This window comes from Geotrypetes seraphini, chromosome 4 (genome assembly GCF_902459505.1).
Source record: "Geotrypetes seraphini chromosome 4, aGeoSer1.1, whole genome shotgun sequence".
Classification (NCBI taxonomy): Eukaryota; Metazoa; Chordata; class Amphibia; order Gymnophiona; family Dermophiidae; genus Geotrypetes; species Geotrypetes seraphini.
This window is the reverse complement of record NC_047087.1, coordinates 71,183,561-71,199,979: the sequence shown is the minus strand read 5'-3', so window position 1 is coordinate 71,199,979 and position 16,419 is coordinate 71,183,561. Positions and strand designations below refer to the sequence as shown.

The window sequence follows — 16,419 nt, the reverse complement described above, 5'->3', positions numbered from 1 at the left end:
CAAGGCAAAATGGGGGTAAATCAAAAAATGTAAACCCAGGCATATAGTGCTATAAATAGATTAAATACATACACTCTAGGCATATACCAAAACATTCACAGCGTTCACTAAGGGCTCCTTTTACTAAGGTGCGCTAGCATTTTTAGTGCATGCCCCAAATTACAGCACGCTAACCCGCACGGTACGCTTCTAGAATAACGCCAGCTCAATGCTGGCATTAAGGTCTAGCGTGCATGGCAATTTAGTGCGCGCTATTTCACGCGTTAAGGCCCTAACGCGCCTTAGTAGAAGGAGCTCTAAGTCACACTTATATTGTGCTCAGAGAACCGTTACAAGGTAAAAACACCCTGACAGTGAGCTAGAAAGCGTACCTTTGGAAATGGCTCAAGTTCTCAATCATTGCACTTACTCACACATTCATATGCAGCTAAGTTTGAATTTTTTTAAAAAAATTCTTTATTAATTTTCAAGCTTTGACAGTGTATTACAATATAACTTTAACAGATTGCATAAAATACACCATATTACACACATTATTAAAGAAAACATCCATTTTTCCCCTCCTTCCAATTATTAATATATTAAATCATATTATCTATTACAATATTATATTTAAATATTTTTAAACTCTTCCAAATACTTCCCCCCTTCCCCCACCCTGGATGTGTAAGGAAATCTAAGAAATAAAAGATATATCTCTATTATTGTATGTTAACAAATGCAGTCAATGGGCTCTTTATTTTATTAAATGTATTGCTAAGACCCAAGCATTCCGCATTCATTCTTTCATATTTATATGTATTACACACACTTGCCCACCAGAATATGTAATTAAGTCTGTCATAAAGAAAAAACAGGGGAAAAAACAAAACCACAAAGCCAAATACAAGAAAAACAGGAGTGGAATTGTCAAAATCAGAATGATGTGCACTTAAAAAGTGTCCTTCAACTCATCTGGTGGTACAAAAAAATCTTTATTCCTCCAATGATGCAATGATACATTCAATAATTCAATAACTCAATGACTCGACTTGACATGTACATGTTTCGGCCCACAGGCCTGCCTCAGGAGTCTTAGAAGTCAATAATGATGATATTCAGAATGTACTGTGGTCCAAAGAGGGGCACAACCAAAACACAAAAATAGCATGTCCTCTGGGACGTGTGACGTGGTACACCTGATGTGCATGTAACACAAACTCATCAGGTGTGCCACGTCACACGTCCCAGAGGACATGCTATTTTTGTGTTTTGGTTGTGCCCCTCTTTGGACCACAGTACATTCTGAATATCATCATTATTGTCTTCTAAGACTCCTGAGGCAGGCCTGTGGGCCGAAATATGTACATGTCAAGTCGAGTCATTGAGTTATTGAATTGTTAAGTCTGTCATAACATTTCCAGTTCCTTGTGATCATTTGGATAGCTATTCCTGTCATGATCAATAAAAGACGGCTCTTATATTTATCCAAAACAGGCTTTACCTGTAACAACGTAACGCAAATTATGGTTTCATAAGATAAAGGAATAGATGATTAAAGAATAATATTTATCTGTCCCCAAATTGACCTCCAGAAATTAAGTATCAGTGGACAAAAATATAACATATGATCAAGAGTCCCAATATTAATATGACAATGCCAGCATCATAAGTTTGAATTTTTTACTTTTGATGTGGTGAATTGACTTTTTGTCTTTCCATGAAGTATATTAAGTAATTTTTAAAAAGTTCACTGGTGTGAGCAGCATCTTCCACCCCCTGCTTAGCCGGCCTTGGCTCCGTTCTGATGTCACTTCCTAGTCACAGGACCAGGCCGTGACATCTGTGGGGAGCCAAGGTTGTCACGAGCAGGAGCTGGAAGATGCTGAATATGCCAGCAAACGAGGGAGGGGATGCTCCTACCTTGGGAGGGGGGGGAGATCAGGGGCACACTTATTTTGGATGTGTGTGAGAGCGCTTCTACTTTGGGAGTGTGGGGAGTATAATTACCCAACAAGAGGTCAGATGCTGCTATGGACAATTCATCGTGGCTAATTCAGCGATGAAACAGCTGTACTGAATTGGCTGCAATGAATTGTCCTAGACCCTAGCCAGTCACAAGCAATTTAACTGGCCAAGAGCTTCTCCTGTCTGTTTAAATTGCTTTGAATATAGATTCATTTGAGTTTACAAATACATTTTAAATCACATGAGGGGAGACAGTATGAAATGGAGAAAGACCTATTGGGGCCGATATCCAGTCACTAGCAGAGCCTGACCCCAGATTTTTTTTTTTAAAAAATTAATCTTTATTCATTTTTAAAACTCATAATAAGTGTATCATATAATACAATCAATTTATACTTTAACATCACTTACTATATCATCAAATTTTAACTCGCATCAAATATCTCCCCTCCCTTATATCCAACAATTATTCATAAGCAAAAGAAATCATAAAATATTCCCCCCCACCCCGACCCCAGATATTGAATGCCGGGCCATTTCTAATGACCAACATTCAATATCTGGGTTTTTTTTTAAAGCAGCTAGCTGATAACTGGTTAGCCAATTTTTAGTGCTAGCAGTCAATCGGCTAGCACATAAATATAGGATTGCTGTTAATGTGGCCCTATCTAGGAAATTCAAAGACTGGACGCCCAAATGGCAGATGAAATTTAATGTGGACAAATGTAAAATGATGCACATTGGGAAGAATAATCTAAATCATAGTTACTGGATGCTGGGGTCCACCTTGGGGGGGTCAGCGCTCAAGAAAAAGATCTGGACAATACGCTGAAACCATCCACCCATTGTGTGGGGGTCACCAAAAAAGCAAACAAGATGCTAGTAATTATTAGAAAAGGAATGTTAAACAAGACTAAGAATATTATAATGCCTCTGTATCACTCAATGGTGTGACCTCACCTTGAGTATTGTGTTCATTTTGTAGGGAGTGTGTGGCACAGGGGTTAGTGCTACAGCCTCAGTATCCTGAGGCTGTGGGTTCAAAACTATCACTGCTCCTTGTGACCCTGGGCAAGTCACATAATCACCTTTTGATCGTTCAGACCCCTAAGTCATCTTATACCCCATTCTTGTCCAAAAAATTGTCCAAGTCAAAAACGCCTAGAACGAGACCTTTTGGATGTGGGAGGGGCCTGCAGAGTGATGGACTGGACACCCAGACATGGCAACACAGTAGTGGGGCACCTTACAGGGCACTGATGTGAACTTCACAAAAAGGGTGCCACATAAACATCTCACCAGAACTCTCCCAAAACACTCTTAAAGCCTACTAGACCCGCCTGTCTACCCCAATAGCCCCAGACTACTTAAGCCACCTCTGTGCTGCTCTACTAGGCTTTCCTATGCCAAGTGCTGATGTTCTGGAGGCAGCTATGTATGTTTTTATTCCAATTTTTATGGTGTTGTGGAGGTGGTGGTGGTGGTGGGGGTCAGCGATCACTGGTGCAATGTGTAGGGGTCTGTATTTTGTGTCTGCAGTGGTTATCTGGTCACTTACATTGCCTAAGTCACAACGTACAAGTTCCGTCTAGGCAGCCTCGTTAAACTTTCGGTAATACTTGCAGTACGACTAAGTGTAACTCAGCTCACATCCCGCCTAAATCCCACCCTCACCACTTCCCTTAAAATGCCCCTTTCAGCTCTGGGCATACAGCTGCAATGAAGAGGACTAAGCTGTTTTTAAATACGTCTAAAACTCGTTTGCTGTTATCGGCACTTGGATGACTTGTCTTATTAATTATCCAAGTGTCAATTTAAGATTTTAGATGTATTTTCGTTTTGATTATGAGTTTCAAGTTTATTAGATTTTAATATACCGACCATCAAGCAAATATCTGGATGGTTTACATTAGATTTAAAAAATATTAAATAATTTAAATAATGTATAGTGAACATTAAAAACAATAACAAGACAGACTTGACAGTGAGGAGAGAGGGAATGGGTGGGTAAAGTTACATTGTAAGTAGAAAAAGGAGAAAGAGGGGTTAAGGAAAAAACATGTTGGATGGGGATAGATATATTAAATGTTTATAAAAGAGCAAAATTAGATAGAAAAGAATTTAAGAGGATAGAAGTTAAGTGGAAAAGAATGCATCTCGAAATAAAAAAGTTTTTAAGTTTTTCTTAAATTTGTCAAGGTTTTGTTCGTCACGAAGTGATTGTGGAAGGGAGTTCCACAATGTCGGGGCAGTTACTGCAAAGTTTATTTTGCGTGTGTAATAAAATTCTTTTATAGACGGAATCAATAAGAGATTTTGATTTGAAGATCTCAAAGTTCGAGTAGAGCACTGAGGGATAAGAAGTTTGTGAAGATATGACGGCAGATGAGAAGATTTTATTTTGAATGACAAAAGGATGATTTTGTAGGTGATTCGGTGCTTCACGGGTAACCAGTGGGCATCTTTCAAAGCAGGCGTAACATGATCATATTTACCTAGGTTATAGATGAGTTTTATTGCTGTGTTTTGTATAAGTTGAAGGCGGCAAATTTATTTTTGTGGGAGGCCGTTGAGTAGGGAATTACAGTAATCTAGGTGAGAGATTATTAGTGAGTGAATAAGAATTTTGATGCCCCTTAGGATCTAAGTGGTATATAATTAATAAAATAAATAAATAAAATTTCTGGTCTCCTTATCTCAAAAAAGATATAGCAGAACAAGAAAAGATTCAAACAAGAGCAACCAAGAAGATAAAGGGGGTGGAATTCCTCTCGTATGAGGAAAGACTAAAGAGGTTAGTGCTCTTTAGCTTGGAAAAGAGACAGCTGAGGGAAGATATGATTGAAGTCTACAAAATCCTTAGTGATGTAGAATGGGTACAAGTGGATCAATTTTGTACTGCATCAGGATTTACAAAGACTAGGAGACACTTGATAAAGTTACAGACTACTTCTTTTAAAGCCAATAAGAGGAAATATTTTTTCATTCAGAGAATAGTTAAGCTCTGGAATGCATTGCCAGAGGATGTGGTAAGAGCAGTTAATGTAGCTGGTTTTAAAAAAAAGGTTTGGACAAGTTCCTGGAGGAAAAGTCCATAGTCTGCGGTTGAGCTAAACATAGGGGAAACCACTGCTTGCCCTGGATTAGTGGCATGGAATGCTGCTACTATTTGGGCTTTTGCCAGATACTTGTGACTTGGGTTGGACTCCACGAAGATGGGATACTAGGCTAGATGGACCATTAGTCTGACACAGTAAGATTATTCTTATGTTCTTATGTGCTAAGCTTAGCCAGTTAGAGCTGAAAATCAGAATCTATGTTGGACCCACCCCTGGAATGTCCCCAGAATCACCAGCTAGCATTTTGGTGCTAGCTGGGATAACTGGTTATGTCCCACTGAAAATGATTGGTTAGGTGCCGAGAAACAAGTTAACCAGTTGGTATCCATTAAGTCATTCTGAATATTGGGTGGGTGGGGTGTATATACCTGAATATTACTTGTCTTTAGCTATATATAACAGAAAAAAAATGTGAGCATAAGCTAAATAAGTAAGTAAATAAATGAATAGAGAAAGAAAGATCAGAGCTGATTAGGATCAACACCTTTTCTCACTAGTTTAGGCCCAGAAAATTGGATTTATTCAAAATTTATATACTGTACCTAATCTGAATTGAATTACTGAATACATTTTTATTCTGAAAGATCAAGGAATTCAAAGGAACTTTATGAAAATATAAAAATGTGTTTTTCATTGATAACAGCAATATGCAATCATACCATAACTGGGTCAGTTCCTAGCAGTTCTACCTCTCCATCCTAAATATAACGTTGTCACAGTGAATGTGCCTTCTATAACTCTTAGAAACATAGAAACATGATGGCAGATAACGGCCATATGGCCCTTTCAGTCTGCCCATCCACAGCATCCACTATCTCCTCCTTTCCCTAAGAGATCCCATGTGCCTGTCCCATACTTTCTTGAATTCAGGCAAAGTCTTCGTCTCTACCACCTCTACTGGGAGCCTATTCTACCCTATAAGTAAAAAAGTAGTTCCTTAGATTACTTCTGAATCTATTACCTCTTAACTTCATCCTATGCCCTTTCATTCCAGAGCTTCCTTTCAAATGAAAGAGATTTTGCCTCATGCACATTTATGCCACGTAGGTATTTAAATGTCTCTATCATATCCCCACCTCCCACCTTTCCTGCAAAGTGTCCTCATTTGCATTATGATGAAGACCATCAATTATTTTAGTAGCTGTGGCTTACTGGTTGAGCTGTTGCCTCTGCACCCAGAAGTTGTGAGATCAGATCCCAGTGCTGCTCCTTGTGACCCTGGACAAGTCACTTAATCCCCTAGTACCCACCACTTTTAATGCCAAAGCAACAAAAAGGCAGTGTACAAGTCCCCATTCCCTTTCACAACTACATCCTGTTTATGTCTTTTTGAAGGTGTGGTCTCCAGAATTGTACACAATATTCTAAATTAGGTCTCACCAGTCTTATACAAGGGCATCAATACCTTCTTTTCCCTACTGGCCATTCCTCTCCCTATGTGCCCTAGCATCCTTCTAACTTTTGCCACCGCTTTTTCAACCTGTTTGGCCATCTTAAGATCATCACTTGCTATCATACCCAGGTCCTGCTCCTCTTTTGAACACAAAAGTTCTTCATCCCCTTAACTGTACCGTTCCCTCGGGATTATGCAGTCCAAATGAATGACTTTGCATTTATTAACATAAAGGGCTCCTTTTACAAAGGTGCACTAAGCGTTTTAGTGCACGCACCTTTTTACAAAGGTGGGTTAATATTTTAGCACACGCGCTAAATGCTAATGCATGCATGTTAGTCTATGGATGTGTTAGTGGTTAGTGTGTGCATATATTTAGCGTGCGCTAAAACGCATAGCACACCTAAGTAAAATAGGGAGTAAATCTTAGCTGCCAAATTTCAGACCATTCTTCAAGCTTCAATAGGTCCTTCCTCATGTTATTCACACCATCAGAGATGTCTACTCTATTAGGACCTAGTAAAACTTTTAGAAGGTGCTCAGGCTGTTTGTATCATGTCTATTGTATTATTTTCTTTCTAAGTTTTCAAGTTTATTTCATATTTGATATACCGTTTGTCATGAAAATAGCTAAACGGTTTACAATTAATGTCTAGTAAAAATGAATACAGTAAAATGAAACAAAACAATAATAATTAAAATTAAATGAAGGGCAGGTTGAATAGATTTGACATGACGGTAAGGACATAAGAGAGCGAAAAATGCATGGAGGTAAAATTAAATGTAATTATGGAGAGTGGGTAAAGGGGAATACAATAGGGATGGGGTCGCTTCTAAGGAAGCATTTTGTTTAACTTTGCAGATACCAGGGGTCCTTTTACGAATCTGCAATAGCAGTTAAAATGGGCTTCACCATGCAGTAGACGATAGGGTGGACCCACGTTACATAGTAACATAGTAGATGACGGCAGATAAAGACCCTGTCACCAGTCGGGTCCGCCAGAAGACTTCAGGGTCCACTGACAGGTGGCAGCACGACACTGACGCGGCTCCCAAAGGGGGGGAGACCCTACACAGTAATACAGTTTCCCTGGTATAATAATAAGAAACCAAAATCTTTCAGACCATTGCAGTAAGTTTAATTAAAAAACAAAACTATTTTACTGGCTTTACTCAATATGCAAGCAGTTTATAGTAGTCAGTTTATAGTCAAACCAGCAAATCTCAAGCTCTGCCCCAGGTAAGTAGCCTGCAGTCATGTCCTGGACAGTTCCATACTGTTCCCAACAGGAAAAAGGGAAAAGCAAAAAAAAAAAACAACAACCCAAAAAAACCCCAACAACAATTCCACTCCACGTTAAGGAGACCTGGGCTTTAGGTTAACACAGTCCCGAGCTTCACCAGGTCCTTGCAGTTTAAACAACAAACAAAAAAACTTCAGAGCAATGCAGTTCAAAAACTTCGCCTCACTAGGCTGTAGCAACTCTCCAGTCCCTGGGGACTGGGAATATAATTGCTGGGTTCACTTTTAATAATGGCTTTTAACAAGCACCCACAAAATTCCCAACCCGAGGTTTTCTGTGAACCCTCCCCAATTCTGCAAGTCACTGGCTTGCAATGCAGCCAACAACAACAAAAAAAAAACACACCAGTAGTGCTCAGTCCCAGCTGGTGTAGAGCAGCTCAATTAGTGCTGTGCACAATTTCCAGCCCAGCCCCAACTGCTGTGCAACAACCAAAAAAACCTTCTCAAACAAAGTTCCTTGGTAACTACTTCATTAGCAAATTGTCCCAACAAAAATATCCAAAAGAGCAAATTAAATTACTGGCAGGAAATTCCAAACTCACATCCATTTGTTCTGGTTCAGCTCCAGGCATTTCAAATGCTATGTCCATGCTTTCTTCTTCTGGGGCTTCCAGCTCTGTAGTATCCTGGGGTGCAGGGCCTTCCCATTTCATGGGCTCCTGCCTGGTGCTTTGCCCCTGCCTGGCCAGAAGAGCCTTATCTGCCAGGTCTTCCTGAGCTGCCTGCCTCACAGTCTTTGAGAGCTGTTCTAAGCTGCTCAAGCCCCTCCCTAGCTTATGTGGCTGGGGCACAGGTCTGTATGCTCTCTGGCTCCCTCTCAGTTCATTGGGTATATTACACTTTGGGAACTGATTGAACTTTCTAAGGGAGCTTGCTCTCCTGACAGGCTCTGACTCTAGAATGGGTTCTAGGTCTGAGTCTCTTCAGGATAGGCAGCTCTGTCCTCTACAGCCTCTGAGGCTCTACCTTCAGCTGGTTTCCTGCCTCTGGCAACTGGTTTAGCACCTGACTTAACCCTGACAGGTTCATCCCTAGGGATGGAAATGTCACAACCCAAATGATCCATCCAGTCTGCCCAACCTGATTCAATTTAAATTTTTAATTTTTTTTTCTTCTTAGCTATTTCTGGGCAAGAATTCAAAGCTCTACCTGGTACTGTGCTTGGGTTCCAGCTGCTGAAACCTCTGTTAAAACCTACTCCAGCCCTTCTACACCCTCCTAGCCATTGAAGCCCTCCCCAGCCCATCCTCCCCCCAAATGGCCATATACAGATACAGACCATGCAAGTTTGCCCAGTACTGGCCTTAGTTCAATATTTAATATTATTTTCTGATTCTAGATCCTCTGTGTTCATCCCACGCTTCTTTGAACTCAATCACCATTTTCCTCTCCACCACCTCTCTCAGGAGCACATTCCAGGCATCCACCACCTCTCCGTAAAGTAGAACTTCCTAACATTGCTCTTGAATCTACCATCCCTCAACCTCAAATTGTGTCCTCTGGTTTTACCATTTTCCTTTCTCTGGAAAAGATTTTGTTCTAAGTTAATACCCTTCAAGTATTTGAACATCTGAATCATATCTCCCCTGTCCCTCCTTTCCTCTAGGGTATACATATTCCTGGCTTCCAGTCTCTCCTCATACATGTTCTGGCGCAAGCCTCCTATCATTTTCGTCACCCTCCTCTGGACCACTTCAAGCCTTCTTACGTCCTTCGCCAGATATGGTCTCCAAAACTGAACATAATACTCCAAGTGGGGCCTCACCAATGACATGTACAGGGGCATCATCACCTTCTTCCTTCTTCTGCCTATGTCTCTCTTTATATAGTCCAGCATCCTTCTGGCAGCAGCTACTGCCTTGTCACACAGTTTTTTCGCCTTAAGATCTTCGGACACTTTCACCTCAAAGTCCCTCTCCCCATCCATGCATATCAGCTTCTTAATGTCTTTTGCATTATAAAGAAATATAAACCAGCAGGGTAAAAGCCCTGTACTAGTTGCTCAACATGGAAATGAGTGGGAATTTTGTCTATGCAGATCCCTAGGGAATGCTATCATAAGTCCAGACTCTTCTAGATTCCCTTGTCAAGTGTAAAGGAAGCTTCTTTCTAGTGTTTTTATATGAGAAAATGTGTTATGCACTTATTGATAGTAGTAGGGTGTTTTTTTGGTTTTTTTCTTTTTTGCTAAATTGTTTACTAGGGGTTATTACTTGATTCCTAGTCCACAGAGACATGGCTGGGTGGAAGAGTGGCTGGCTGTGACAACTATTGCATAAGTTGGTACTTTATATTAGCTGTGACGACTGCTAATAGCATGGTCACAGTTGCAGCCAGCTTAAGAGAGGTGGCAAGTGCAGGAGCATTCTCAACATTTTGTTAGCACAAAAGCGGAGACTTAGAGGAGACATGATAGAAACCTTCAAAATCCTGAGGGGCATAGAGAAGGTGGACAGGGACAGATTCTTCAGACTGTGGGGAACCACAAGTACAAGGGGTCACTCGGAGAAATTGAGAGAGGACAGGTTTAGAACAAATGCGAGGAAGTTCTTTTTTACCCAGAGGGTGGTGGACACATGGAGGTTGTGATAGGCCAGCGCACACTACAGGGTTTCAAGGAAGGTTTAGATAGGTTCCTAAAGGATGAGGGGATTGAGGGTTACAGATAGATGTAGAGGTAGGTTACAGAAATGGTCAGGAACCACTTCACAGGTCATAGACCTGATGGGCCGCTGCGGGAGCGGACCGCTGGGCGTGATGGACCTCTGGTCTGACCCAGTGGTGGCAACTTCTTATGTTCTTAACAGCTGACAGGTGACATCCTACAGCATTGTAACTCACTGGCACTTCCAAACCCTTCTCTTGAATTCAGTTCCTCCATCATAACCTCCCGCCCCCACGTAAAAAAGAAGTTTCCCCTCTCATTCCTCTCCACAAAGTCAGATCTCCCTCCCAATTCCCTTGACAAAAAACTCTGAACCTCCAGGGGTTCAACATTTGGTGGCTGAGTGGACCCTGTGGCAGAAATCCCCCTCTGTTGTTGCCTGATTGACACTGGCTCAAATGACCCCTAACAGTAGTGTTGTGGTATTACCACTATGGGGCTGTGTAACCTACATGGACCAATAGAGAGGAAGGTCCATGCTGTCAGCCCTGTCATGTCAATGTCACTTGTAGTCCAGTAACGCGAGACAACATATATAGTGCCAGAGGGATATCATAGCTCTGAAGGGTTACTTCCTCATCTTTCCCGTGGTTACATCTATTCTTATATGTTTCTTTTTCTTCACTTTAATATATTAATCTTTCATTTTATAAATATTTTTTTTTTCTTCACTTTAATATATTAATCTTTCATTTTATAAATATTTTTTCAATAAATAGGTTATTTATAAATCATTCACTTAGCTTAGCTTTCAGCCATTGATAAGCTAAGTGAATGATTTATAAATAACCTATTTATTGAAAAAATATTTATAAAATGAAAGATTAATATATAAAAGTGAAGAAGAAGAAACATATAAGAATAGATGGCCACCGAATCTGAGATCCAAGATGGCCGACGGTCCCGGACGCTGAGTAGCACGCCGGAGAAGACTGATTTGAAAATTTTTTCTTTTGGAGTGTTTACTTACTTGAGATGCCGAAGAGGAGAGGCCGCAGCGCCGCTGGAGCCTCGCGGCGTTCAGCGGTCCCCTCTTTCGGCAATATTGAAGAGCTCCTGCGTCGGATGCAGGATATCCCGGCAGCGTCGGCATCCCCCCCGCTGGAGACGCCTCAGAGAGGCGGAAATGAGGTGATTTCCTTGGGGCTAGAAACTACGCTCAGCCCCGACGCTAGGGCACCTCCCCCACCTCCTCAGGTTACCAGCTCCCCACGAGTGGAGGAGCTCCCGGAAGGAGGCAAGCACCTACCCTCGGAGGCCATGAAGAACAGAGAGGGGAGCGTGGAAATGGACTCCCTGAGTTTTCAGGTGAGTCCAAGAAATACCGAGGATTTGGAAACATCAGGGAACATTTCAGCCCAGCAGAAGGATTGCCAGAATCAGCTGATAACCGGTGAGACTATTCAAATTTTCAATCCTTCATATGTTATTGAAAAACCCAGAGAAGTAACACTGGACTCAATCTGGGATTTAGTTGCTGACCTAGCCAAGTCTGTTAAACCCCAGCTTTTGCAGCTGGAAAATAAAATTACTCTTCAAGAAAATGATATAAAAAATATAAAAGTTGAAATTGAGGAATCTAAGAACTCAATTGTGAATATACAACAGGAGTTAAAAGCATCAAAACAGCTTAATGAAGTAATGGTAAAAGATAACACAAGTTTGCGCAGAAAATTGGAAACTTTGGAGAACTTTTCTCGCAATAATAATCTCCGTTTGATTAATTTTCCTAAGATAGCCTCTGTGACACCTAGAGATATGTTGAAACGTTATTTGGTAGAGATTTTGGGTATTCCAGAGGATACATTACCACCATTTACTCAAGTATATTACTTACCAATGAAAACTACTAAATTACCACTTAAACAACAGGAGGATAGTCAACCACTTGATGTTTCAGCAATCTTGGAACTTTCGGACAGAGAGCTTGCATCTCCGGCAACATTGCTTCTTACGGTGGCTCTTGCACCAGATAAAAACTGGTTGCTTAGATTGTACTTTAGAAATAAAATGAAATAATTTCTTGGATATAAAATATTAATGTTCCCAGATTTGGCAAGGGAAACTCAGAGAAGAAGGCGAGAATTTCTTTTGATGAAGCCAGGTGTTATATCTCTTGGAGGGACTTTTTTCCTACGACACCCTTGTAAATGTGTAATACAGTACCACATGAAGAAATATGTATTCTTTGAGCCATTCCAGTTGACAGCTTTTCTGGCAGGAACTCGACTGGATGAAGGGAAATCAAGCGAGGTGTAATTGAATAAATGATATCCTTCCTCAGCTAAGAGACTTTGTTTTCCTAATATTTGAATTGATATTTGTTAGTATCTGTTAATATGTCCGCCTCATCCTTCTTGGATCTAATATAGAGGACTTGAGCTGAATTTAAGCTAAACATTTATTTTTATTTAGTTGATTATTATGTATTTTACCTATGAGTATTATTTCTTGCTTTTCTTCAACTTTCTGTACAAGTGGATACTTGATTTATAAAATGTAAAATTTGATAAATATAAAATAAAAAAAATAAAAAAAGAATAGATGTGCCCACGGGAAAGATGAGGAAGTAACCCTTCAGAGCTATGTTGCTCAGAGGGTAATCTGATTTCCCTCTGGCACTATATATGTTGTCTCACGTGACTGGACTACAAGTGACATTGAGTTGATTAAAGATAATAGAGCTTGTTTAAAGGATAGCCCTGTCATGTAACATGGTGCCTGTACATTGCCCCTGCCCTTCCCCTCCCCCACATTCTATAAAAAGTGCTAAAAATTGTATGTGCAAATATGGGTACATGTCTAATTTGCATACACAATTTAATTGGGAAATCTTTTTTTTTTTTTTAATTTCTTTATTCATTTTAAAGCCATGATTAAGTGCAGGATATAATACAATCATATAAGTCTATAAAATGCACTTAAATACATTTACAAATACATTTATAATTTATGACAAATAGATATATCATCCCCTCAATTATATTCAAAAAATACACTCAAATTGAGAAATTGAAAAACACATTCCAACCCGCCCTCCCAACCACTCACCCTTGACGTTCTATAAAAAGTGCTAAAAAATGTGTGTGCAAATATGGATACATGTCCAATATGCACACAGAATTTAATTGAGAAATCTTAATAAGCACTTGGTGCTAATTAGAATTAATTAAACTTCCCATGTATAAATTTAGGTATAGGATTCATGCCTAAATTATACGCTTGGGCCTATAAATGGGGTGCAGCAATTGGAAGGTCATGGGTGGATCAGGGGCGTTCCTGCAATTCATGAGTGGAGTTATAGAATAAGGTGGAGAGAATGAGGGAATCCAAACAATTTAGGAGCAAGGTTTTACACCAAGTTTCAGTTGGTGTAAATGGTCATACCTAACGTTAGACTTGGTTCTCCGACACTATTCTATATAGAACACTTCTCTCCCTTGGTTCTCCGACACTATTCTATATATGGCACTTAACTTCTCTCCCCCCCCCTTTTTACAAAAGCATGGAAGAGGTTTTTAGCTCTGGCCAGCGAACTGAATGCTTTGATGCTCATAGGAACTCTATGACCGTTGGAGCATCACAGAGCATTCAGAGTGCTGGCTGGCGCTAAAAACCTCTTCTGCATTTTTATAAAAGGGGGAGGGGAAAATATTGTTTATAGAATAGTGCTCAGCAATATTTTTTTCATGTAGTTCTGTAAGTCCTATGTCATAAATGAAGGGCTGATGCAGAGCACACCCTTCACATTTTACATATTGCCTTGACACTTATCCCATGTTATTTGCTAGAGATATGCTTTTGTTAGCATGCATTTGGTACCTCTAGGTGCTTTTAAAATGTTAACATATATATAAATATTGGCCTTAATACTTATCTTCATCCAGCCAACACCGATAAACCTTTAATCCCAATGTTATATCTGGTCTGGATATTATCTCAATCTTTGCAACAGATATAGTGTTTATCAAGACGCCTCAGCCCCACCACTCCACCGTAAAAAGTTTCATTCAAATCGTGGGAAGTATCATGTGGCGCTTCATCATTGGCTGTCTTTGATTTTATACAGAAATACTTTTTATATATATATATAAATCAAAGACAGCCAATGATGAAGCACCACATGATACTTCCCACGATTTGAATGAAACTTTTTGCGGTGGAGTGGTGGGGCTGAGGCGTCTTAATAAACACTATATCTGTTGCAAAGATTGAGATAATATCCAGACCAGATATAACATTGGGATTAAAGGTTTAAAATGTTAACATGCACAAAATTGATTGTCTATATGCATACACCTATACATTAATATGCAGAGTCAATTTCCTTGCACTAACGAGCTTTAACAAGGATATGAAAAAAATATTAAAATTATTATATAAAACAAACCAAGAAAACTGCTGAAAAGCAAAAGTTAACTAGAAATTTTGTCTATGCAGATCCCTAGGGAATGCTATCATAAATCCAGACTCTTCTAGATTCTCTTGTCAAGTGTAAAGACAGCTTCTTTCTAGTGTTTTTAATATGAGAAAATGTGTTATACACTTATTGATAGTAGTAGGGTGTTTTTTTGGGGGTTTTTTTTTTTGCTAAATTATTTACTAGGGGTTATTACTTGATTCCTTGTCCACAGAGATCTTATTATGCCATTAATTACAGGGCACTTTTAATTCTATATTCAAGCATAAACAAGATCATTTATCTGTTTTCATGGGTTTTATGTCCACACAGCTAATTTTGCATGCAAGTGCAGTTTGCAACATCTTTCATTGTATTTGCTTGTCTGGACTTTCTAATTTAGAATCATGAAACAATGGTAAAACTTTTTCTCCTTTTCAGGCTAAACACATGTTATTCTCTGTAGAAAGGAAAGGCTCTGAAATGTTTTATACCTGTGTTAAATGATCTATAAGGAAGTGATTTTTGCAGGACAAAATGTAGAGTTCCTGTCATGTGCTGAATGGAGTAAAAGAGGCCTTAATAGAGTAATCTGCTCTCCTTTTGTGCTAGAAGGAACGACATTTCTCTCATCTAGCTTCTCCCATCTCTAGAAGTCAGGCCATGCCTCTAAACTCTGATTTGTACAAAATTGGATAAAATTTGGCTAAGTGTGCATTACATGTGCTTTCATGGGCTCAAGTATGCCTGGAAGGTTTTATATTTCAAGTGATACGGAGGAATGGATCTACGTGCCTTAAAATTCCTACTGTACAAATGACAGGTTAACCTTTTAAAGGGTGAATAAATCTGGTAAGCTTGGAAAGTACTGGGGTGGTTTTGTATTGGATGTTTATTTTTTTAAGATTTAGAAGTTCTTTTTATTAGTTCAATAAATTTTTTATTTTAAAATTATGAATAACAAGCAGATCAAAACAGATTACCTTATATAGGAACCAACATTTGTCTCATACAATAATAGTTACATTAAATAGAGAAATAAAACCATTAATACATATAATCAACAAACAGATGAAGGTAGTATGAAGGTTAGCATATGAAATAAGGCTTACTGCAAAATGCATTAAAATTTCCCTTTTTAGCTAAATAAACTATTAAAAAATATATATTTCTTTAGAGGGGGCATTTAATGGGTAGAGCATGCTTTCACACCTTATCCAACTACTACCTTAGAATTACCCTGCACTAATTGGATAATGTTGGGTTAATGCAGGAGCAACTAGCCCCTTCTAGATAGCACATTAAGCATTCCTGTATTATTTTTGGCAGGTGCCATACACTAAACGAAGCATCAATACACAACCTGAAAAAAAAAAAAAGTAGGAAGGAAGGAAATTGTCATCTGTAATATAGCAATAAATCAGGGCTTAGCAAGTGCTAAAATCCTGCATTAAAAGACACTAACACCCAAATTCTATAAAAAGCACAAACAAATTACACATACTATTTTAATTATGTGCCCAAATTGCATGTACAATATAATTGAATAACAAGCTAATTAATGCCAATAATTGTTTTCTTAACAAGAAA

The 16,419-nt window shown here is 39.3% G+C and overlaps 1 protein-coding gene across 1 annotated transcript in view; it reads right to left on the bottom strand.

The window, feature by feature from the left end:
- The window catches only part of TMPRSS15 (transmembrane serine protease 15), a 306,859-nt gene extending 298,441 nt beyond the window's left edge, over nucleotides 1-8,418 (bottom strand). Inside the window, exon 1 of the mRNA XM_033942905.1 lies at nucleotides 8,308-8,418. Within this exon, the coding sequence (XP_033798796.1) occupies nucleotides 8,308-8,418 (111 nt within the window). The remainder of the gene's footprint in view (nucleotides 1-8,307) is intronic.
- Between the last annotated feature and the right edge of the window lie 8,001 nt (nucleotides 8,419-16,419).